The 25,743-nt window shown below is 42.3% G+C and overlaps 1 protein-coding gene and 1 non-coding gene across 2 annotated transcripts; both read right to left on the bottom strand.

The window, feature by feature from the left end:
- Positions 1-19,785: 19,785 nt before the first annotated feature.
- On the bottom strand, positions 19,786-25,510 carry RPL21 (ribosomal protein L21). Its single transcript, XM_075851668.1, has 6 exons — positions 25,486-25,510; positions 23,765-23,843; positions 22,228-22,289; positions 20,834-20,946; positions 20,098-20,248; positions 19,786-19,914 (listed from the first exon to the last, which is right to left on the bottom strand). Exons 2-6 carry the CDS (start codon positions 23,829-23,831, stop codon positions 19,825-19,827), a joined length of 483 nt encoding a protein of 160 aa, XP_075707783.1. The 5' UTR covers positions 23,832-23,843; positions 25,486-25,510; the 3' UTR covers positions 19,786-19,824.
- On the bottom strand, positions 20,672-20,806 carry LOC142747834 (small nucleolar RNA SNORA27). Its single transcript, XR_012882069.1, has one exon. It is a non-coding gene; the product is annotated as a small nucleolar RNA SNORA27 (small nucleolar RNA).
- Positions 25,511-25,743: the final 233 nt, after the last annotated feature.

The raw sequence follows: 25,743 nt of genomic DNA, 5'->3' as shown, positions 1-25,743 counted from the left end.
GTTCGTAACGACCCAATCTATGAAACTATAATGTTAATTTTTCCGCACGGTGAACGCCGCAAACAAAATAAACGGAAAACTGTCAGCATCGCTATTTTTTGGTCACCACCCCTCCCAAGATATACAATAAAAAGTGATCAAAAAGTCGCATTTACCCCAAAATGGTACCAATAAAAACTACAACCCGTCCCGCAAAAAACAAGACCTCCCACAGCTTTTTTGACTAAAAAATAAAAAAAAGTTACGGCTCAGAATAGCGTGTCCCAGAAAATAAATAATTTTATAGAAACGTAATTTTATTGTGCAAACGTTGCAAAACTTAAAAAAAACTATACACATATGGTATCGGCATAATCGTACCAACCGGCAGAATAAATTAAAACTTAATTTATTGCGCAACGGTGAACGCTGTAAGAAATAAAGAATTTAAAGCGCCAAAATTGCTGTTTTTTGGTCACCTTAGCTCTAAAAAAGATCCTGAGGGGCCAAAATGCTCACTATACCCCTAGAAAAATTCCTTGAGGGGTGTAGATTCCAAAATAGGGTCACTTTTGGGGGGTTTCCACTGTTTTGGGCCCTCCGGGGCGTTGCAAACCCGACATGGCACTGAAAACCAATCCAGCAAAATCTGCGCTCCAAAATCCAAAAGGCGCTCCTTCCCTCCTGAGCCCTGCTGTGGGTCCAAACATCAGTTTACGACCACATATGGGGTATTGCCGTAATCGGGAGAAATTGCTTTACAAATGTTGGGGTGCTTTTTCTCCTTTATTCCTTGTAAAAATGAAAAAATTCTATGTTTCCACAGAAAAATAGGTGATTTTCATCTTCACAGACTAATTCCACTAAATTCTGCAAAAAAACTGTGGGGTCAAAATGCTAACTATACTCCTAGAAAAATGCCTTGAGGGGTTTAGTTTCCAAAATGGGGTCACTTTTTGGGGGTTTCGACTGTTTAGGTACCACAAGACCTCTTCAAACCTGACATGGTGCCTAAAATATATTCCTAAAAAAAGGAGGCCCTAAAATCCACTAGGTGCTCCTTTGCTTCTGAGGCTGGTGCTTCAGTCCATTAGGACACTAGGGCCACATGTGAGATATTTCTAAAATCTGCAGAATCTGGGCAATAAATATTGAGTTGCGTTTCTCTGGTAAAACCTTCTGTGTTACAGATTATTTTTTTAATTACAAATGAATTTCGGCAAAAAATATGAAATTTGTACATTTCACCTCTACTTTGCCTTAATTCCTGTGAAACGCCTAAAGGGTTAAAATACTTTCTGAATGTGGTTTTGAATACCTTGAGGGGTGCAGTTTTCAAAATGGGGTGAGTTATTGGGACTTTCTAATATATAAGGCCCTCAAAGCCACTTCAGAACGGAAATGGTCCCTGAAAAAATGGCCTATTGAAATTTTCTTGAAAATATGAGAAATTGCTGCTAAAGTTCTAAGCCTTGTAATGTCCTAGAAAAATAAAAGTACGTTAAAAAAATGATGCAAATATAAAGTATACATATGGGGGATGTTAACTAGTAACTATTTTGTGTGGTATTACTATCTGTTTTACAAGCAAACACATTTAAATTTAGAAAAATGCAAATAAATATTGAATTTATCGACAATTTTTCACTAACAAAGTACAATATGTCACGAGAAAACAATTTCAGAATCGCTTGGATAGGTAAAAGCATTCCGGAGTTATTACCACATAAAGTGACACATGTCAGATTTGAAAAAATTATCTGTGTCCACAAGGCCAAAACAGGCTGTGTCCTAAAGGGGTTAAAAAGCAATAAAAGGGAACAGCGGGGACCCTGCATGGAAGACATTACAGGAAAGGTCATCTACACCACGTTACATTTTCACTTCACTACCAGAATTTGTATATTTATATAATCCTTCTGTTAACCTATGACGCCCTTACACCGCAGAATCATCCTTGTGAGATCGTCACATCCAGCACTGGAAACCCATAGGGAAACACAATGGCCAGCATGTGTAAAAGAAAGCACAATTCTAGGCACGCCACAGATTTTCTAAGCTGTTACAGATTCTTGCCATGGATTTCACTCATGATAATGCAACGGGTGAAATCAGCACGTTACCCATGCGGATTGAGTCAAGGATTTTTAGGCTAGTTCCACAGTACAAATTTTCATGTCGTGTCCAAACTTCACTATGCTGTACGCCGTCTGTGTGGGACCGGCGCATGCGACGTCCGGCGCCATTTTCCTGTGGACCGGAAGTCGCGGCCGGACAGTAAGATTACTAGTTCCGGTCGGGGCTTCCGGACTTGTGCACTTGGAGTGGCGGTAGCAGGCGGAGCGGATGGACCGGAGGGAGCGGCGGCGACTGGAGCAGGTAAGTTATTTCTGTGTATGTACGTGTTTTACTGTGTGTTTACTACTGTATGTTAACCTACTACACTGTGTGTTAGCTCAAAAAATGGCAACACACAGTGTAGGAGGTTAGAACGTCCAATCCCCTCGTTTCTCCCGGCACTAGCCAGGATAAAGGAGGGGGGGATTCTGAGAGCTCACTAGAGCGAGTGAGTTTTCTCAAATTTTGCAGCATAAAGCAATGTGGTTGCTTTACCACATGCAATGCTGCAATTTTGGGAATTGCTCCATCTAGTGACCAGCGCTGGGAAATATTATAAATTAGAATCTAATTTATAATATTTCCTGACTCGTGAAAAAAATAAAAAAATTAGAACAATGTCTAATCACCTATACACTAACTGTTTAACTAAAAAACGACACATTACCTTTAAGGGATTCTCTACATTATAGTCACCTCTTCGGCCATAAATCATTGCATTCCCCATGAAATAACAATTCTAGAATATTTTCTTAGAACTTGTACTGTCCCTCTGTTATTCCTCCTAGAAATGTAATAACCAGGTGTTGTCAATTTACTCATTTCTAGGAGGAACACCACAAACAGGTTTTTAAAGGGAATGTGTTGCGAATTAAATCTTTTTTTTTTTAAGATACTTATTTCTATTATATATTTTTTTTCTTCCACATGGTGGAAAGTATTAAAAATGTAATAGGAAAACATGTCAAATTATTATGTTGGCCACCAGAGGGATCACATCCCAGAATTACAGCAAGGTGAATAAGGTAAAGCAACCTGACTCACAGCTGCCGTAAATGTGGAAGGGAATCTCACCCCCTATCGCGCCGGGGGTCGGTGAAAGAGGGACACACATCAGCCAAGTAAAACATCATACACGGATACAGCGATTTGCTCAACATGTGACTTCTCACTGACAGCTAGCATCTGAAATTTCTATTGTACACCAATGCAATGTCTGCAGATCCTTATTAATATGGGTCTTCATTTTATTGTTTGTTTAGTCTCTAAATATGAGATACTGTAGTCTTAACCCCTTCCCGACATTTGACGTACATGTACGTCATGGAAAGTACTGACTTCCCGCATCTTGCCGTACATGTACGTCAAACGTTTGGCACCGGCTCAGAAGCTGAGCCGGTCCCATCATCACCGGATCTCAGCTGTATCTTACAGCTGACATCCGACTGTAACGGCGGGGACCGAAATTAGCTTCGATCCCCGCCATTAACCCATTAAGTGCAGCGCTCAAACGCGATCGCTGCACTTAAGGTGTTTGCAGCTCATCGGAACCCCAGTAATGAAATTGCCGGGGTTCCGGTGGCTGCAATGGCAACCGGAGGCCTAATACTGGCCTCCCGGTCTGCCTAGCACCGAAGCCGGTCAAGATCCGCCCGGCGGCGGAGCCTGATCGGCTTCCGTAGCTGCCGGCAAGATGGCGCCGGGTCAGGAGCTGATCCGGCGTCATCAGCGGTGGAAGTCAGCTGTACTGTACAGCTGACATCCACCTGTAACGGCAGGAACCGGAGCTAGCTCCGATCCCTGCCATTAACCCCTTCGATGCAGCAATCGAAAGCGATTGCTGCATCGTAGCGGTTACAAGCAGATCGCCAGCCCTGACAGGCAATCGGGACTGGCGACTGCTGTTATGGCAACAGGAGACACAATGGTCTCCTGCTCTGCCATTACGGAAGCCGATTTAGGCCCCGCCGGGAGGCGAAGCCTAAACGGCTTGCTGTCAGTGAATGACTGACAGATCTAATACATTGCACTACATAGGTAGTGCAATGTATTAGAAAAAAAAAAATCTGACCGTTGGACCTTCAAGTCCCCTAGTGGGACTTGAGAAAAAGTGTAAAAAAAGTATAAAAAAGTGTAAAAAAAAGTGCAAAAAATAAAAGTTTGAAAACAATAAACGTTTCAAGTAATCAAATAACACACAATCCCCCTTTTACTCTTATCAAGTCCTTTATTATTGAAAAATAATAATAAACCATATGTATTTGGTATGGCCACGACCGTAACGACCGGAGGTATCAAAATATTATATTATTTATTGCACGCGGTGAACAGCGTAAAAAAAACCCGTAAAAAACGTTACCAGAGTTTCTGTTTTTTAGTCACTTTGCCCTACAAATATTACAATAAAAAGTGATCAAAAAGTCGCACGTATCCAAAAATGGTACCTATAAAAACTATAGCTCGTCCCGCAAAAAACAAGCCCTCATACAACTCCGTCGACAAAAAAATTAAAACGTTATGGTTCTCACAACTTGGCGACAGAAAAAATACATTCTTTTTACAAAAGTAATTTTATTGTGCAAAAAGTTGTAAAACATAAAAAAGTTCTATAAATGAGGTATCGCCGGAATCGTACTGACCCGCAGAATAAAGGTAACATGTAGTTTATAATGCGTGGTGAACTCTGTATAAAAAAAAAAACAAAAAAAGCTGTGCCAGAATTGCGTTTTTTGGTTTACCTGGCATCCCAAAAAATAGGATAAAAGGTGATCAAAAAGTCACATGTACCCCAAAATGGTACCAATAATAACTACAGCTCGTCCCGCAACAAACCAGCCCTCATACCGCTACGTCTATGAAAAATAAAATTAGTTATGGCTCCAATAAGTCAGGAAATAAAAAAATATGCAGTTGTGCCCGAGGAGAACATTTCTTCTGTTTCAAGAGGCGATTTATCAAGGACCTAAAATTAGGGAACCAGGAAGGGAGGGCCCAATCATATCCGATGGAAGCGACGGTGCCCGTATTATACCAGGATAATACTTTCCCAGCAAAATTCCCCAAACTACAAAGGCGCGGAGTGTGGACCAAAAGGGGGATAAGAAATGACACCATTTATCAGTGCGACACCGGCCTGTGCAGAAAGGATTGCTTCACAGCGTAACACACATCTATGGATTATTTTTATTTTTTTATACCACCTGACTATGCCCCTTATATACTCCGCCCCGCTTACATGTACCCCCACATTATAAAACACCAGCAATACTCAAACAAATATAGTACCAAGCAAAATCCGCTCTCCAAAAGCCAAATGGTGCTCCCTCGGCCCTGAACCCTACAGCGTGCCCAAACAGCAGTTTCCTTCAACATATATGGCACCGTCATACCCGTGAGAACCCTTTTAACAATTTTTGTGGTGTGTGTCTCCAGCGTCATAAGCTGGGCATGACATATTTGCCACTGAATGGCATATCTAGGGAAAAATATAAATTTTTAATTTGCACCATCCGCAGCGCATTCATTTATGGAAAAGACCTGTGGGGTGAAAATGCTCACTACACCCCTTAATAAATGCCTTGAGGGGTGCAGTTCCATAATGGGGTCACTTATCAGGGGTTTCTTTTTATTATTTCACATCTGAGCCTCTGCAGTTGTGAACCAATACTTTGTAAATCGCCAAATTAGGCCTCCACTCCGCATGGTACTCTTCACTTCTGAGCCCTGTCATATGTCCAGACAAAAGATTAGGGCCACATGTAGGGTGTTTCTAAAACCGGGAAACACCGCATAATAATTAGAGAGCTGTCTTGTTATGGTGGCACAAGCCGGGCACCACATATTGGCATATCTATGGAAAAAAATCCCATTTTCACTCTGCAACATTGAGCGCACACTAATTTCTACAAAACACCTGCAGGGTTAAAATGCTTACTACACCCCTTGGTAAATGCATTGAGGGGTGTAGTTTACAAAATGGGGTCACTTCTGGGGGGTTTCCACTGTTTTGGGCCCACAGGTGCCCAGAAACCAATCCAGCAACATCTGCACTCCAAATGGCGGTCCTTCCCTTCTGAGCCCTGCCGTTTGCCCAAACAGCAGTTTATGACCACATATGGGGTATTGCCGTACTCGGGAGAAATAGCTTTACAAATGTTGGGTTCTTTTTTTCCTTTATTTGTTGAGAAAATGAAAAAATTTGCGCTAAAGCTACGTCTTATTGAAGAAAAAGGACTGTTTTTATTTTCACTGCCTAATTCTAATAAATTCTATGAAACATCTGTGGGGTCAAAATGCTCACTACACCCCTAGATGCATTCTTCAAGAGGTGTAGTTTCCTAAATGGAGTCCCTTTTTGGGCGTTTTCATTGTTTTGTCCCCTCAGGGGCTTTGCAAATGTGACCTGGCCTCCGCAAATCATTCCTGCTAAATGTGATCTCAAAAAGTCAAATAGTGCTCTTTCCCTTCTAAGCCCTGCCGTGTGTCCAAACAGCCGTTTATTACCACATGTGGGGTATTGTTTTACTCGGGAGAAATTGCTTTACAAATTTTGTGGTGCTTTTTCTCCTTTAGTCCTTCTGGAAATGAGAAAAAATTAGCTAAACCTACATTTTCTTTGAAAAAATGTAGATTATTATTTTCAGGGCCTACTTCCAATAATTTCTGCAAAAAAACTGTGGTGTCAAATCGCTCACTATACCCCTAGATAATTTCCTCAATGGGTGTTGTTTCCAAAATGGGGTCACTTGTGGGGGGTTTCCACTGTTTTGTCCCCTCAGGGGCTTTGTAAATGTAACATGGCCTCCGCAAACCATTCCTGCTAAATTTGAGTTCCAAAAGCCAAATGGCGCTCTTTCCCTTCTCAGCCTCGCCGTGTGTCCAAACAGCCGTTTATTACCACATGTGGGGTACTGTTTTACTCGGGAGAAATTTCTTTACAAATTTTATGGTGATTTTTCTCCTTTAGTCCTTGTGGAAATGAAAAAAAATTAGCTAAACCTACATTTTATTTGAAAAAATGTAGATTTTCATTTTCACAGCCTACTTGCAAAAATTTCTGCAAAAAACCTGTGGGGTCAAAATGCTCACTATACCCCTAGATAATTTCCTCAAGGGGTATAGTTTCCAAAATGGGGTCACTTGTTTGGGGTTTTCACTGTTTTGTCCCCTCAGGGGCTTTGTAAATGTGACATGGCCTCCGCAAACCATTCCTGCTAAATGTGAACTCCAAAAGCCAAATGGCGCTCTTTCCCTTCTCAGCCACGCCGTGTCTCCAAACAACCGTTTATTACCACATGTGAGGTATTGTTTTACTCGGGAGAAATTGCTTTACAAATTTTGCGGTGCTTTTTCTCCTTTAGTCCTTGTGGAAATGAGAAAAAAAATCGCTAAACCTACATTTTCTTTGAAGAAATGTTGATTTTAATTTTCACGGCCTACTTCCAATAATTTCTGTAAAAAACCTGTGCGGTGAAAATGCTCACTACACCCCTAGATAATTTCCTTGAGGTGTCTAGTTTCCCAGATGGGGTCACTTTTGGGGGATTTTGACTGTTTTGGCACCACAAGAGCCCTTCAAACCTGACATGGTGCCTAAAATATATTCTAACAAAAATAAGGCCCCAAAATCCACTAGGTGCTCCTTTGCTTCTGAGGCCGGTGTTTCAGTCCAGTAGCACGCTACGGCCACATGTGGGATATTTCCTAAAACTGCAAAAACTGGGCAACAAATATTGAGTTGCATTTCTCTGGTAAAACCTTCTGTGTTATAAAAAAAATTGTATTAAAAATGTATTTCTGCAGAAAAATATGAAATTTGTAAATTTCACCTCTACTTTGCTTTAATTCCTGTGAAATGTTTAAAGGGTTAAGACATTTTCTAAATGCTGTTTTGAATACTTTGAGGGGTGAAGTTTTTAAAATGGGGTGACTTTTTTGGGGTTTCTAATATATAAGGCCCTCAAAACCACTTCACAACTGAACTGGCCCCTGTAAAAATAGCCTTTTGAAATTTTCTTGAAAATGTGAGAAATTGCTGCTAAAGTTCTAAGCCTTGTGAGGTCATAGAAAAATAAAAGGATGTTCAAAAAACGATGCCAATCTAAAGTAGACATATGGGGGATGTTAATTAGCAACAATTTTGTGTATTATAACTGCCTGTCTTACAAGCAGATACATTTAAATTGAGAAAAATGCTAATTTTTGTAATTTTTCGCTAAATTTTGGTGTTTTTCACAATTAAATACTGAACATATCGAGCAAATTTTGCCAGTAACATAAAGTCCAATGTGTCACGAGAAAACAATCTCAGAATCGCTTGGATAGGTGAAAGCATTCCGGAGTTATTACCACATAAAGTGACACATGTCAGATTTGAAAAATGAGGCTCTGTCAGGAAGGTCAAAAGTGGCTAAAGAGGGAAGGGGTTAAACAGAATTGCAGCACGTCTTTCCGTAATGTGCCTTGAAGCTGTTTTATATAAATATGGCTCTTATCATAGAGTGAGACCTACCACCTGGTGGCAGCAGAGAGCACACAGGACAGGCTTTCAAGGGGAAAGTTATACTAAATGATCCAGGTGAATACATGAGAACTGGCATTGACGTAGAATAAGACCGGGGCCAGAAAAAAGAACAGGTCACGACCAGGTATTTGAAAAAATACAAACAGTCTTTATTAAAGTCAATTAGACACACAGAAAAAAACAACATATAACAGTTATACATAATAAAATACCATAGACCCTCAAACAGAAACGGAATCCGAACATGAAAGCAGAGTGGCCCCCCCAGATGTACAAATGGTCCAATACCTCCTATACATGGTTAAAGTGCATACATATATATTACTGAGCAGGTGCTAGGCATGGTACGCCCTGCACAGATGGACACAGAAGTACAGTATAAAAAGTATATGTAAAGTGCAGTCCTAAGTATACATAACATGCAAGGCAATATAATATACCTACACCTAAGTAGCAGGAGATGAAAATAGGAGACCAGGACCGGGAGAGGGGACCTCTGCTTAACCCTGACGAAGCACCAGCGAAACGCGCGTCGGGTTAAGCAGAGGTCCCCTCTCCCGGTCTCCTATTTTCATCTCCTGCTACGTAGGTGTAGGTATATTATATTACATAGTTCGTACGGTTGAAAAAAGACACGTCCATCAAGTTCAACCAAGGGACGGGAAAGGGGAAGTAAACATTTCTACACATAGGAGCTAAGATTTTTTTTGTTCTAGGAAATTATCTAACCCTTTTTTAAAGCCATCTACTGTCCCTGCTGTGGCGGCTCCTGCGGTGACTATTCCATAGATTCACAGTTCTCACAGTAAAGAAGGCTTGTCGACTCTGCAGCTTGAACCTTTCTTTCTCCAGACGGAGGGAGTGCCCCTTTTTTGTTGAGGGGGTTTTACATGGAACAGGATTTCACCATATTTTTTGTATGTGCCATTAATATATTTATATAAGTTAATCATGTCCCCCCTTAGTCGTCTTTTTTCAAGGCTAAATAGGTTTAATTCTTTCAATCTTTCCTCATAACTTAAATTCTCCATGCCCCTTATTAGCTTCGTTGCTCTTTGTATTTTTTCCAACTCCAGGGCCTTGCATGTTATGTATACTTAGGACTGCACTTTACATATACTTTTTATACTGTACTTCTGTGTCCATCTGTGCAGGGCGTACCATGCCTAGCACCTGCTCAGTAATATATATGTATGCACTTTAGCCATGTATAGGAGGTATTGGACCATTTGTACATTTGGGGGGCAACTCTGCTTACATGTTCGGATTCAGTTTCTGTTCGAGGGTCTATGGTATTTTATTATGTATAATGTTTTTTTCTGTGTGTCTAATTGACTTTACTAAAGACTGTTTGTATTTTTTCAAATACCTGGTCGTGACTTGTTCTTTTTTCTGGTTTTGTTAAAATTAGTCACTAGGACCACTTGTACCACTTGGGGTATTGTTCGGTTTGTGAGAATAAGACCGGGGCTAGACAGACTTCTCAAGTGAGAGATAAATTGCTGTCTGTAGAAATGCATTAACCTACAGCTACTTATCAGACTACAAAAAGTGGCTGAGACGTCACGATCCATTCAATCTCTTCAGTCAAGCGGTTTGTTTTTTTAAATAGCTACATGGAGATTTTAGAGTGATTTACACTACACAATGCATTTCTATGGACAGCGATTTTTTTTTTGTAGTGAAATAAATAGCCCTAGCCTAAAGCATTTCTATGGACTGCAATTTATCACTCACTACAAAAATCTAGGTCTAGACCCAGCCATCAAATTAAATGCATCTGTAAGGCCTTATTCAAACGAACGGTTGCAGTTGCGCACGTCATCAGTGTTGGCTGCGTGATTTTCACGCATATGCCATCCTTATGACACGCGGTTTTGATGATTAGAAAAAGAAATGACGTGCTTTTATTTTTTCCTTCATTTCTTTATCGACGGTGTGCTGCGCGTTATTTTCATGCACCCATTGAATTCAATGGGTGCGCGATGCGCGAAAAATACCCAAATATAGGACATGTCGTGAGTTTTACGCAGCGGATTCACGCTGTGTGAAAATCACGGACTGTCTGAACGGCCCCATTGACTAACATAGCTCCGTGCGACACACGTGATTTTCACGCGCGTATCACGGACGTTAAACACGTTCGTGTGGATAAGGCCTAAGGCTTTGTTCACATCTGCATTGAGTAGACTACACTATTGCTTCCAGCAAAACGACGGGTCCGGTGCACAACAGAGACGAACGGAAACCATGGGCACCGGGTCCGTCACCTTTGAAATCAATGATTATGGAAACGGAAACCTCTAGTTTCCATCGGTGTCAGTTCAGGGTCCCTTTGACTGAAAACTCCTACGCAACATCAGAACGGGTCCCCAACGCAGATGTGAATAAAGCCTAATAGACGTGCGTGCTCCACATGAGCCTATGTTAAGAGCCCACCACTGGTCGAGTCCCAGAGACTTCAGTATAACACTTCATTGCACCCAAGTTTGGTTTCATCCCAATGTGCCGCACAGACCTCCAGTAATCCGTCCTGCTGATCTCAGAAAAGATGGAAGCTGTTATTGAATTACACACCCATTTTGCATTATAAATTAACACTACTTTTATTTTTTTTTAACCTGGAGGTCTACATATAAACAAGGAAACCCTGTGTACAAAAAAAAAAATTCTGAAACCGACAAAAACTTTAGGGTTGTGGAATACTGTTCAGTGGTTCTGATGCAGCATACAATAACTCCCCAATGATACAGTATTTAGAAGTATGGAACCTCTCCCATTTCCATTGTTGCCAAGCTTCTTGCCCCTTAGGGCTTATTCACACAAACAAGTGCAAATTTGGATGCGAAAAACTGCAGTTTTTCGTGTCAGAGTTGCTCTTGTGCAGGTCCCGTTTTCACAGATCCCTCGTAGACTTGAGTATCGAGGGATCCGTGAAAATGGAATAGGACATGTTCTATTTTAATGGACTGTGTGAAGGGTCCGTTGGAAAACAACCGTGTGAGTGGCCCCATTGAAATACATATCAATATACGCACTCCAAAACGCATTGGTACTAAGGGCTAGGTCAAGATCAAGGGCCGACCTCCCATATATAATCAGATAGGCAACTCTATTTGAATATTGAAACCACAGAGAAAAAAGAGCTTATAGCCAAAAAATTATGTTTAAACATTGAAATTTTATTACTTAACATATACATAAATACATTTATATAAAATACAATATATAAAAAAGGACAAGACTCTAGAAAAAAGTTTCAGGGAGCAAACATCGAGGGTATCAATATGGAAAAATTGGTTTGGCTATATTATCCATTAACACAGAATCTTTCAAAAGTAGAAAAATACCTCTTGTGGGGCAAGATCACATTACAAATAGCCCATATAAACAGAGGTATTGTATAGAAATCTAGATACCGAGTATTGCATCAGGATCAACTACCAAAAATTTGTTACTGAAAGAGGTGTTGGATAAGGCTTACCCATATAAAGTAGCAGTAATGGTACGATGTGTGCTCCAGCACAAAAGCCCCAACGCGCGTTTCGCTATGGTATTGCTTCCCCAGGGGGAGATGTGTAACTGTGTCCTGGGGCCCTTTTATATTGTGTAGCGCAACAAGAAATCGCCGATGATTATCGGCGCATGTCCAGGACCACAGCTGGAAGCGAGGGCTGCCCCACTTCCGCCTCCACATGCTGGAGCGCACATTCGGATACCCGACACGTCGCGGGATTTCCGAGCATGCGCAGTGCATCTAGAGAGACGGAGCAGGGACAGCATCGCGAATCAGGCCGGATCCGGGCATGCGCACTCATCGAAATGACAGGATCAGTGTAAGTGGAGTGATGTAAAATGTATTGTATCATATGTGTTTGTCAATAGCCCTTCCCTATCCTTTATTACAGACAGTAAAGACATGTCGTCATGTGTTACATTATGAGTTAAAACTTCAACGAGGAAAATATAAAATGGTGATTAAGTGACAGTATGAAACACAGGGATAGTGTATTATTAGCAAGCATAGTGAGATGACAGGTATATGAATAACTATACTCAGAATACATATACAAAGTGAAAATGTGTATGGATAAATATTTATCACTGTGTGTAAAGTTAATATGGACAGGAAAAATATTGCTGTGCTCAATATTTATTTTACATATAAAGAATATTAAGTGCTGCATAAACGGGCTGATCACTAAAGTTAATGATAATTTATAACATATCGAAAACCGAAAGCAAATATAAAAACAAGTGCATGAAAAAATAAAAATAAAAATTAAGACAATAGGAAGTACTATTGATAAAAAAGTGATCGTATTATATAATGAATTAATATAGTCTATGGCAGAACAAAATAAGTCCAGCGTAAGTCAGTGCATCGGTCCAACAAGAAGTGTTAAGTATTGACAAGTATACATGTATTACACCGAATCCATAAAAAATATATATATAAAAAATATATAACAGATGATATATATGACAATGACAGTTCAAGTTAATGTCACACAGAGTTATAATTGACAGGAGACCATTATACAGGGTTTGAGATGTATACCAGCCACACAAAGTAATGAGAGTTAAAATAGTAGATATTAGGGGATCATCCAGATCCTCACATATTCAAGAATGTAAGGGGAGCATGTCTAAAGCGGTTATAGTCAACACAAAACCGATACATAGGATTCAGAACATATATCCACCACTTATAGTAATAAAAGTTGAATATGGAGAATATGGAGAATACCAGGACATCTTCAGGGCTATCACATAATCATACACCGTCTTCTTGTCATGGTTATACAGACAGGATCAGGCTAAACAATACTATGAGGAAAATCATCAAGATAAGGCGTCACTCCATTACACCATCATGTCATGTAATGCAATAGGTAGGCATTCTTGTTATTCAGGTCTTCTAGATAAAGAAGGGGGATTGAGGGCATCAATCACAGTCTTCGGGCAAAGAGACACAGGAGCAATTTTAGAAACCTAAATTAAAAGCAGAAAGTTAGAAGATAGTACAAAAACAAAATTAAAAAGATTTAAAACTAAATAGAGGCAGAGACTATAGAAATGGGGCGAAGCTCAGGTTTTCATTAAGGCCATGGGGTTTCATGGATCCGATCATTACGATCCATTTACATTCCCTTTGGGACAGAATTTTCATCACGTTGCCCCCTCTGATGCCACAGTGTATTTTGTCAATGCCGCGTATCAACAGAGTTTTGGGGTTGCAATCATGGTACTTTTTAAAGTGCCTAGGTAAAGTTTTTAGACTCAACAGATCATCGATTTCAGCTGCTTTCGCAAAATCCCGTACATGCTCTCTAGTCCGGGTTCTTAGTTCCCTGGATGTGAGTCCAATGTAGATTTTCTGACAGCCGCATGTGGCGTAATACACCACATGTGTACTGCTGAACGAGATATATTCCCTGATCTCAAATTCTTTGTGTCCATCAGCTGACACAAAATTAGTCGCTCGACAAATGTTACTGCAAGCCCTGCAGTCGCCACAGGGATAGCAACCCTTTTTAGGTCCACGGGAACCAAATGGGCAAATCTGACGCGGAATATAGTGACTTGTGACCAAGAAGTCCCTCAAATTCCTAGCCCTCTTTGCCGTCATCATTGGCCTTTCGGGTATGGTCCGGGCTAGTGCTGGCTCGGATCTTAAGATTGGCCAGTGTTTATCCAGTATTGCCCTCATCGGACTCCATTGTCTGTTGTATGTGGAGATAAATCTAATTTGGGGATCACTGGGTTGGTAACATTTGGATCTCAAGAGCTCATTTCGTGGTGTTTTCCTTGCTCTCCCGTATCCTGTTTTAATCACTATTGCTGTACCCTCTTTCCCTAAATCTAATTTTTAGATCATTAGATTGGTTTTCAAACAGGGTATTGGATGAGCAAATCCGCCTAATCCTAAGAAATTGTCCAACCGGGATGGCCCTAATGGTGGATGGAGTGTGGGCCGATGAAGCATGCAGCAAAGAATTAACTGCCGTAGGTTTACGGTATACATCAGTGTGCAGAAAACCCGAGTCATCGGTGAATATTTGCATGTCCAAGAATTCAATCCTCTGTTGATGGTATTTATAGGTTAACTTGATGTTATATGGATTTATGTTCAATTGCTGCATGAAATTCATCAGCCCAGACTCCGATCCTTGCCAGATAAAGAAAATATCATCTATGTAGCGTAACCATAGATGCACATGGTCCGCGGCACAGGCGCCATCCCCATGGAAAATCTGTCTCTCCCAAAAGCCAAGAAACAGATTCGCATAGGATGGCGCACATGCCGCGCCCATGGCCGTGCCTTGTTGTTGTAAGTAGTAACAGTCCCTGAACACAAAAAAGTTGTGTCCAAGGATGAATTTTAGCAATTCCAAAATCAGATCACATAAAAGACCATCCCGGTTGCCAGTCCCAAGGAAGAAGCGGACCGCTTCTATTCCATCATGGTGTCTGATATTTGTATAGAGTGACTCCACATCAGCTGAGACTAAATACATATCTGATTCCACCTGGATCCCATTGATCCTACACAGGACGTCCGTCGTGTCCTTAACAAAAGAAGGTAAATCATTTACCAAAGATTTAAGATAGTAATCAATAAATTTACAGACCGGATCACATAATCCGTCAATCCCAGACACGATCGGACGCCCCGGGGGGTCAATGGGATCTTTGTGTATTTTTGGCAAAAGATAGTGTAGGGACCTATGGATCCACGGTCATCAGACCATCATAGATCTTTTTTGGAATAACACCACGCTCTAGAGCCAAATCAAGGATTGTCTGTAGTTCACGTGAGAAGCGAAGTAAAGGGCTTGAAGATAATTTCAAATAGGTCTGTCTGTCACGCAATTGTCGAAATACCTCTTTTTGATATTTAACCGTTGGCCAGATTACTATATTTCCCCCTTTGTCAGCGGCTTTAAAGAAAACATCATCCCAAGTTTGTAGTTCTCTAAGGGCATTTCTTTCATCTCTCGATAAGTTGTCGTCTGTCCTAGTCGTGGACAGTTTCTTAAAATCGTCCACAACCATTTTAGTAAAGATCTATCTGTGGACAGAGTGACAAAGGGGGAAATCTAGTAGATCTAGGCACAACTAAAAATGGAAACGTACCTGATGATTCTGTAATTTGTTCACACAAGAGGTCTTCCAATGCTTTTAGAGCTTCTTTTTCTAGTTCACTGGTAAACTCAGCAGATGTAGTGCTATGGAGTTTTTTAAGAACCAGTTTTCTCGAAAAAAGGTGCAGATCTTTCAAGGCTGTAAAGAAGTTAAAGAGGCTCTGTCACCAGATTTTGCAGCCCCTATCTGCTATTGCAGCAGATCGGCGCTGCAATGTAGATTACAGTAACGTTTTTATTTTTAAAAAACGAGCATTTTTGGCCAAGTTATGACCATTTTCGTATTTATGCAAATGAGGCTTGCAAAAGTACAACTGGGCGTGTTGAAAAGTAAAAGTACAACTGGGCGTGTGTTATGTGCGTACATCAGGGCGTGTTTACTACTTTTACTAGCTGGGCGCTCTGACGAGAAGTATCATCCACTTCTCTTCACAACGCCCAGCTTCTGGCAGTGCAGATCTGTGACGTCACTCACAGGTCCTGCATCGTGTCGGCACCAGAGGCTACAGTTGATTCTGCAGCAGCATCAGCATTTGCAGGTAAGTAGCTACATGGACTTACCTGCAAACGTCGATGCTGCTGCAGAATCATCTGTAGCCTCTGGTGCCGGTGTGTCCCCGCTCGTCTGACACGATGCAGGACCTGTGAGTGACGTCACAGCGTGATCTCTGGAGAACACGGCTGTGTCTGCACTGCCAGAAAATGGGCGTTGTGAAGAGAAGTGGATGATACTTCTCATCAGAACGCCCAGCTAGTAAAAGTAGTAAACACGCCCCGATGTACGCACATAATACACGCCCACTTGTACTTTTGCAAGCCTCATTTGCATAAATACGAAAATGGTCATAACTTGGCCAAAAATGCTCGTTTTTTAAAAATAAAAACGTTACTGTAATCTACATTGCAGCGCCGATCTGCTGCAATAGCAGATAGGGGTTGCAAAATCTGGTGACAGAGCCTCTTTAAAAGCATTGGTTGGTGAGAATGTCAGACCTTTCCCCAGAACATTACGTTGGGCATCAGAGAGGACATGTGTAGAACGATTAATTACCTCCAGGTTACTCCTTGATTTTCGCGATGCTGTCCCCGCTCCGTCTCTCTAGATGCACTGCGCATGCTCGGAAATCCCGCGACGCGTCGGGTATCCGAATGTGCGCTCCAGCATGTGGAGGCGGAAGTGGGGCAGCCCTCGCTTCCGGCTGTGGTCCTGGACATGCGCCGATAATCATCGGCGATTTCTTGTTGCGCTACAAAATATAAAAGGGCCCCTTGACACAGGACAGTTACACATCTCCCCCTGAGGAAGCAATACCATAGCGAAACGCACGTTGGGGCTTTTGTGCTGGAGCACACATCGTACCATTACTGCTACTTTATATGGGTAAGCCTTATCCAACACCTCTTTCAGTAACAAATTTTTGGTAGTTGATCCTGATGCAATACTCGGTATCTAGATTTCTATACAATACCTCTGTTTATATGGGCTATTTGTAATGTGATCTTGCCCCACAAGAGGTATTTTTCTACTTTTGAAAGATTCTGTGTTAATGGATAATATAGCCAAACCAATTTTTTGCATATTGATACCCTCGATGTTTGCTCCCTGAAACTTTTTTCTAGAGTCTTGTCCTTTTTTATATATTGTATTTTATATAAATGTATATGTTAAATAATAAAATTTCAATGTTTAAACATAATTTTTTGGCTATAAGCTCTTTTTTCTCTGTGGTTTCACCATTGAAATACATGCATCTGTGCGACGGCCGTTGGTTTAACGGCTGTCACATGGACGCACACGTTCGTGTGAATAAGCCCTTACTAATAAAACTATAAATGCAGCATTTAAATCCGCTATATATATATATATATATATATATATATAAAAACCACATGCAGATTAGCACATGTCATGACCCCAGAAAAGGTAACCTGCTGCCATACCTGCATTGCCCCTGAATCCAGCACTATTTGATGTTGCTAGATGCTTTCTTGCAACCGTAATAAACAGTTGCGCAAAGTTTTTGTAAAATTGATTACTGGGTGGTTTCCATTGCCCAGCGTCAACAGGATGTGTACCTAAACTGCTGGGTCATCAAATAACCAGCGCAGGAATAAGGGGCAAGGCAGCAATACAGGTGTGGTGGCAGATGACCTTTTCTGGGGACACGGCAGGTCCTCTCTAATCAACATGCCAATAAAGACAAGTTCAGCAAGTCCCAGCTATGGCCCACGGCAGTACTACAGCTCCATGCACTAGCTGTGTATTTAAAGAGGCTCTGTCACCAGATTTTGCAACCCCTATCTGCTATTGCAGCAGATCGGTGCTGCAATGTAGATTACAGTAACGTTTTTATTTTTAAAAAACGAGCATTTTTGGCCAAGTTATGACCATTTTTGTAGTTATGCAAATGAGGCTTACAAAAGTCCAAGTGGGCGTGTATTATGTGCGTACATCGGGGCGTTTTTAATACTTTTACTAGCTGGGCGTTCTGATGAGAAGTATCATCCACTTCTCTTCAGAACGCCCAGCTTCTGCCAGATCACGCTGTGACGTCACTCACAGGTCCTGCATCGTGTCAGACGAGCGAGGACACATCGGCACCAGAGGCTTCAGTTGATTCTGCAGCAGCATCGGCGTTAGCAGGTAAGTCGATGTAGCTACTTACCTGCAAACGCCAATGCTGCTGCAGAATCAACTGTAGCCTCTGGTGCCGATGTGTCCTCGCTCGTCTGACACGATGCAGGACCTGTGAGTGACGTCACAGATCTGCACTGCCAGAAGCTGGGCGTTCTGAAGAGAAGTGGATGATACTTCTCATCAGAACGCCCAGCTAGTAAAAGTATTAAAAACGCCCCGATGTACGCACATAATACACACCCACTTGGACTTTTGCAAGCCTCATTTGCATAACTACAAAAATGGTCATAACTCGGCCAAAAATGCTTGTCTTTTAAAAATAAAAACGTTACTGTAATCTACATTGCAGCGCCTGTCTGCTGCAATAGCAGATAGGGGTTGCAAAATCTGGTGACAGAGCCTCTTTAAAGCCAAAAATGGGATTAGATCCGGTCAATAGCCCTAAATATGCTGCTCAAGACCAACGTGTACTTCTAATCTCTGACCTGTAGAGTCTTGAGTAACTAGAAGTGGTCTTTGGTTTAGAGTCCAGGCTTGAGACCTCTACTAGCTTTGTCCTAGCCAATGGTAGAGAGCACACAGTTTGCTATGTTTTACTTATCCAAACGGTCCTCCTTTCCTGCACTCCGCACATAATGCAGATCTCGCTTCTGCGTTTCACACAACTCCCCCGCTTCCTGGTATAAATGTAGGAGGAATCAAATAATGGAGCAGAGTTCTACATATTATATGCAGTGAATGCATGGAGGGGGCTGACAGTAGGTGGTCTGGTGTAGCGTCAGCCAAGTAAATTAAATGCGTTCTTAGAATAGGAACACACTAGGCGTAAATACTAGGGATTTCCAGCAACGGATTCAGAAAAACGCATATAAGTTGACCTGCGGCGCCGTTTTATCAGCTGGGGCATGTCAATTAATGCTGCTCATGTTGCGGGTTTTCCCATTTAATTTAATGGGGTGCTTAAATTTGCAACAAAGTGGTGTGCGTTGCGGCAGAATCACAGCAATTCCGCTGCAATAATTGCAAGGAAAAAAAATACAAGTTACTTACCTGGAGTGCACTGCTCCAATCACAGGCTACAGCGGTCACATGGCCTGTGATGTCATCCCAGGAGGCCGGAGTACACACGGCAGAGGGTAAGCATGAACGTTTATCCGCAGCTGGAATTCTGCCCCGACAGCTTTCCCTGTGGCGTTCAGGGCACATACAATGTGCAGCTTGATGCAGTGTATCCGCCCTGACCTGAACACGCTGTGTATGTTCCTACACTTAAGGTGAATGACGGTGTTGGCATTTACAGGAATTCAAGTTAGTCTCCTTCCTCTCCAACTATTTTACACCCCTTGAGGTCCAATTACACAACAAAGAATCAGACAAACTTTGGCTTCCAAAAAGAAGTAGGTTTTAATTGGGACACATTATGCCATAAACTCATAGGGAATTGGCTCAAGGAGCTCCGGTTCCTTTCCATAAGTGCGGACAAAGTGAGCTTCTCTTGGTTGGGCTGGCTGTAAAGACAAAACAAAACATTGTTACCTATTTGTACCGGTAGGAAGCCTCAAGTCACTAGTGATTGTAGATGCCCTCAGAACCGGTGAAATCATTTACTCATATTTACCATTAAAGTAAATAGTTCGGAGGAAAATCATCACTGAGCATCTAGAAGTCCAGACAAATGAGCAGAAACCTACCTGACGCTTCAGTTCCACCCAGACGCCCTTCTCCTTCGCTTCCTTTTTCCTCTTCTCGTTCTCCTTGACACGCTGAAGGAAACTGTCTCTGCTCTTGGAGTGGCGAATATGCTCCACACGGACGTTGATTCTTTTGGCAAGGATCTTACCCCTTTAAAAAAAAAAAAAAATTTTTTATTGCTTCCTGAACAAACATCTTAAGTTAGCTCAACCTAACTCATCCCATACAAACAACTAAGTCAGTAGATCTGGAATAATAAGTTGCAACTGTAAAGGGGTTTTCTGGGACTGCAGCGAATTGCTGGCCTCAGCGGTCATGTGATCCCGTTCGGCCCATTTTTAAGAGTCCCATGTAACTCGTTTAACAGGATGGGTCATTAATACCAATCGCCATAAATCTACTTTGGGATTGGTGCTATTCTCTTCATAACCCACCAGACCCGACTATTCACAGCCCAACAGTCAGGAGACTGAGGATTCTGTAATGTTCACACCACATCCTAAACATTTTATTGGTATTAGATTCCCAATAGAAAGTAAAGCTTGTGTCATAACTCCGCATGCAGTTTGCACATATTGTCTCCTCTGACAGGATACAAGCAAGATACAGGAGGATTTTGCTTGGGTTTTAAGAGGATGTCTCATGTGGCCCTGGCGAATGACCAATTCAGATATTCACAAATCTAACTGGTAAAGTGAAAGGGCTCTGAACACACATCTCATAATCACCACTTACTTGATCTGCTTGTTCACAATTATACCCACAGCATGCTGTGTAACATTGTAGATCCGGCCGGTCTTGCCATGGTAACATTTATGTGGCATGCCTTTTTGTACGGTGCCCATACCCTGCAAAGAACAAGTGTACCCAGAGGTGAAGTGAGAGGTTCGTTCCTTCCAGAAAACCTCTTCATTATAGCATTACTACTAATAGGTCTGCTGTAAAAGTCAAACTCATTGCTGAGCCCCAGTAACAATAGTAGGTTTGTAGAGTTAGAATTATTGTAGGCAAACAGTATACAAGTGGAGCAGCGGCTCAGAAACCAGCACTGGAAAGCAAAGTCTGCTGGAATCGGATGGCTTTTAGGGGTGACACCAACCCTGTGTGTCGCAAGGCTAAGACTTGTCCAGTGTAAACGCAAAAAGCCTATTCGTTGCATGAGAAGTAATCAAACGTCCCAATAGACTCAATACTTCACAGTTCAAGATCTTTGCTTGCTGTCATTCAATAGGAACTTTCATGAAGTACTGCAAGGGCATAAAAATCTGTCCTGACACAGGTGCACAGTGCTCCAATATCCATCCTGTAACCTGCACCTGCGTATCCATCCCACAGTCAGGACAGATCTATATCCACTGGCAGTAAACCATTAAGGTTCATTTTGAACAAGTAGAGAACTAGATAACCAGCAAGTATTCACGCCGAGTCTATTGAAAAGTGGTATAACGACACTATACAGAGACCATTTGAGGCTTTATGTAAATTTCTAACATACTTTGTTACACTGACATCATTTAAGATCTCTTCTTTCAGTGAATGTAAATTACATGTTCTATTCGGAGGGTGAAAACCATTCCAGAAAACAAGCACCTGTGAGCAGCACATTATCAGTACAGGCTTCGGTCCTGCAGATTTACATGAAAAGGTTTCCATTCACTGACAGTAAACCGATAAAGACCTTGCCATTGAAAGAAAGTGGTAGACCTCCACAACTTCTCATTACACAATTCAGGTTCTACGTAAATTAAGCCAGGATATAGAGGTGATATCAAGTAGTCACATCAGGTGAGTTTACGATGGCGAGAATACGAATTTAAATCTTCACAATGACGCAGTTTGTGCTCTCAGAACCGGTGAAATGATTGACTCACATTTACTTAGAAAGTAAATAGTTAGGAGAAAGGTCATCATAGAGCACGAGCATTGCTACAACAGCCTCGAAAGACCACCGGAATCTCATTTCTGACACTGGAGTAGAGAAGAGAAAACCACTCTGGCCCGCACCGCAGTCCAGACGACGTAACGGGAAAATCCAATCACCTGCACTCAGGCGACTAAAGCCAATCCCATGTCTACTCGTGTGGCAAGTCTACAGTTTGGTGGCTGATCAGCTTTATATTTGCCCTTACCTTGATGTCCACAATGTCGCCCTTCTTGTAGATGCGCATGTATGTTGACAACGGAACAACTCCTGGAAGGGAGAAGTAAAATATACAATTAAAAACTATACAAATATACGACAATTAGATCCAGAAGCTGAAAATCTTTACACACCAAATACTACAATTGTTTCCAGTCTAGTTAATTCTCTGATCTAAATACAACAGCAGCGCAAATCCGTCCCGTGCTGATACGGTTACAATGTGTTGTACTTCATGTAGGCGCCAGCTCTTTGTACGTTTAAATTTATATGTAAAAATGCAGAAGAAAGCAATTATGCGGCAGCTTTGATTTATGGCATACACCAATTATAACATTTTTGCTATAAATTTAGGCCCCGTTCACATCTGAGTCAGGGCATTCCGTTCTGCTCTGTCAGAGAAGCAGAAGGGAATGCTGCACAACACGACTAATGTGTTGTCGGCTTTCCGTCGGGGGGGGGGGGGGGTCTGGTTTTAGCGGAAACAATAGCGCACCATGCTGCCCTATTGTTTCCAGTAATCTCTGCTGGGTCTGCAGCGGAGCCTACAATACAGGTGTGAATATCTCCTGGTTGTACAGGTTATGATACCAAACATGTCAGATCGTTTAATGTTTTGGGACTTCAGTATTCGATAGTTTGTGTTTCTTTATCATCCCATATGAGGATTTTTTTTTTTAAATTGTAGCTAAACGTTTGACAAGCTTCGCTAGAACGAAGCAACTGAAGCGCTTTGTGTCGGTCCGGCTTTTTCCATAAATGTATCGGTGTACGGACTCAATAGAAAGTCTATGAGTCCGTACTCAGATACATCGGCTTTGCGGAAAAAGCTGAACAGACGCAAAGCGGCTGAGTGCTCACGCGAACACGTCAGCTGCTTCGTTCTAGCGATTGGTGGGGGTCTCAGTGCTCGGACCACCACCAATCCAAACTTCTGACATGTCACTATGACATCTCAGAAGTTTGTCAAACCTTCAGCTACACTTTAATTATAACGTACTGGCATGTATCTGTATGCCAGCACATTAATCTGGGTACTAATAGTGCACAGGAAGTTAGAGCATAACCAACACCCAAGAATGTGATCAGACCGCCCTGGGGTCCTCCAGAAGTGTTAAACAGCAGAAGTCAGAGGACCCTCTGATCAGCGCAGGCTGGAGCTGTGTTACAGCCGTTGCCCCACTCCTTATTGCATGGGTACGTTATGTATTAGGCACAGAACTTTATTCGGACTAAGCGTTACATAAGACGGACGCCACTTGTGCTCTCAGAACCGGTGAAATGATTGACTCACATTCACTTAGAAAGTAAATAGTTAGGAGAAAGGTCATCATAGAGCACAAGCATTGCTACAATAGTGAAGGAGGACGCGGACTATATAAAGGACGTGGGGAAATCAGAATCTTGTAAAGTAGAGCAAATTGTTCTGCCATGCTCCTACAATCCAAACACTGATGATCCCACGACAACTCTTATTATAGCCATAAAAACAACTCTGCATGGTGTGGTGTGAACAGGGGTCTTACCATGTTTCCTGAAGGGTCTGGAGAACATATAACGGGTTCCACGCCTTTTTCCTCGTGTGTTAGTCATTTTTGCACCTTACTGCAGAATAAAGACGAGGTTTGTTACAGCAGATCGAAACCAGAACGTACTGGACTTACCAATAGAGACAAAGCACCGACCACGGATTAAAAACACCCACGGCGCAGGCCTCTGGAACATTGTCACAACAGCAACCCCCTACCATATGCCTTATAGGACATATTAAAGGGGTTATGCAGGGACCAAGAATTATTAGCAGTGTAGTCCCTGATGTATGTGGGGACCCTCGCTAATATACATTCCGGTCCTGCGTCGCACTGATTCGGAGATTAATAGATTTTTAGAGCGCTGGCACAGTCTTCATGACAACACGACTCTTAATCATGTGACCGACCCCGCTGTACGCCATGTAATCGCCTTACTACTGCTCCAGCTTATACACACAGTACAGCGGGGCAGTCATGACGAAGAGTCGTGTCGTCATGAAGGAAGAATGTGCCACTAGACTACCCGTCCCCCGATAGATCTATGAAAATCTCCGGAATGTATATTAGCGAGTAGCCACATACTGCAACGAGTACACTGCGAATAGCTTTTGGCCTCCGCATAACATTACAGACAAGGGGTCTCTACTCAGTAGCCCCCCTATTCAGAGCCACTAACAAAGTCTGTCTCAAGCAGCCACTGCAAGGAAATCATTTTAGAAGATTACATAGCAAGAGCCTGAACAGCGTGTAAGGGCCCATTCACACAAACAACATCCGTGCGCTGCGCATGGTAATCACGAGCAGCATGAAGACCCATTGATTTCAATGGGGCCGTTCACACACGCAGGAGTTTTCACGCAGCGAGAATCTCACTCACTGCATGTCCTACATTCGTGCGCTCGTTGCAGTCAACGGGTGCGTGAAAACCACGCAACGCACACTGATGCATAGCCATGCGCGGAGAACGATTTGCAGATCAATTCAATTGAATTATTATTATTTTTTTTTAAAGTGCATGAAAAACGCATGCTACTCGCAAAGCACACCGATGCAGAACGCTACACACACGGACCAGAGTCACGCACGTGAATCTGACGCGCTCGTGTGAATGTAGCCTAAACACAGATGTGATGATGAACAAATTACAGGTAATCTGTGGAGACAGGAGGATTCATAGGACGGGATAAGTCATTGTATAAAGGCTAGTGAAGAACCTACATATGTAGCAGAGCCGAGCACGCATTCAGCTCGCCATTTTAAGGGGTAGTTGGTTTTTAGCTGAACCCGTACACAGCGCCCTGTTCACAGGATTTCAACACGCCATTTTCCATTAGGAAATACAGCAATAAGCGTTTTGCTTTGACATAACTAAATCCTAGCGAGACGATTCCATGTGCGCCAAAGGTCAGCCGTCCTTTTAATGTCAAGTTTACTCACAAACAAACCCAGCTCTGCTACATCAGTACGGGAGTCTCCAGTATTACATAGCACGACACCGGAACAAGCACCCCCAACCGGCCGCATCACACCAGGCCACAGCGTTCACCAGTTATCGGATCTTTCTCGCAAACTGCGCACCCCCTGTCCCCAGAGAATTCCACCTCCGGCTCCCCATGTGCTCCCCCGTCACACAGCAGCCAGTATTACACCCAAAACACCGCGGATTGTGGCGAATGCCCCTGTTAACCCGGGAGCCCGAGCTCTCATGCGGCTACCTGCAAGATGGCGGGTCCAGCGGAAAGAGCGAGCTCAAGGCCCCGCTTCTCCGTACGTCTCCCCACTAGGCCTGTCTAACTCAGTGCCTGACCGGAAATTGATGACCGTCCGGGACCCGATGAGCTCGCACGAAATGAACTCTAAACGTGTCGAGGATAGGTGAATATATAAATACACATGTACACGGCTGAACACAATTTATAGCAAATTATAGACAGGCAATAACTTGGTCAACTGTTTTAGGACTGATTTAAAGC

The sequence above is a fragment of the Rhinoderma darwinii genome, chromosome 2 (genome assembly GCF_050947455.1).
Source record: "Rhinoderma darwinii isolate aRhiDar2 chromosome 2, aRhiDar2.hap1, whole genome shotgun sequence".
Classification (NCBI taxonomy): Eukaryota; Metazoa; Chordata; class Amphibia; order Anura; family Rhinodermatidae; genus Rhinoderma; species Rhinoderma darwinii.
The sequence above is the reverse complement of the archived record's forward strand: the minus strand, read 5'-3'. Positions and strand labels throughout refer to the sequence as shown.

Excerpts from the sequence above, each read along its gene's own strand:
- RPL21 (XM_075851668.1), bottom strand. The coding sequence starts at position 23,831 with ATGACTAACACACGAGGAAAAAGGCGTGGAACCCGTTATATGTTCTCC. Across the intron at positions 22,290-23,764 it reads CAGACCCTTCAGGAAACATG|GAGTTGTTCCGTTGTCAACA; the intron begins GTAAGACCCCTG and ends TCTCCCTTCCAG. Across the intron at positions 19,915-20,097 it reads GGGTGGAACTGAAGCGTCAG|CCAGCCCAACCAAGAGAAGC; the intron begins GTAGGTTTCTGC and ends TTGTCTTTACAG.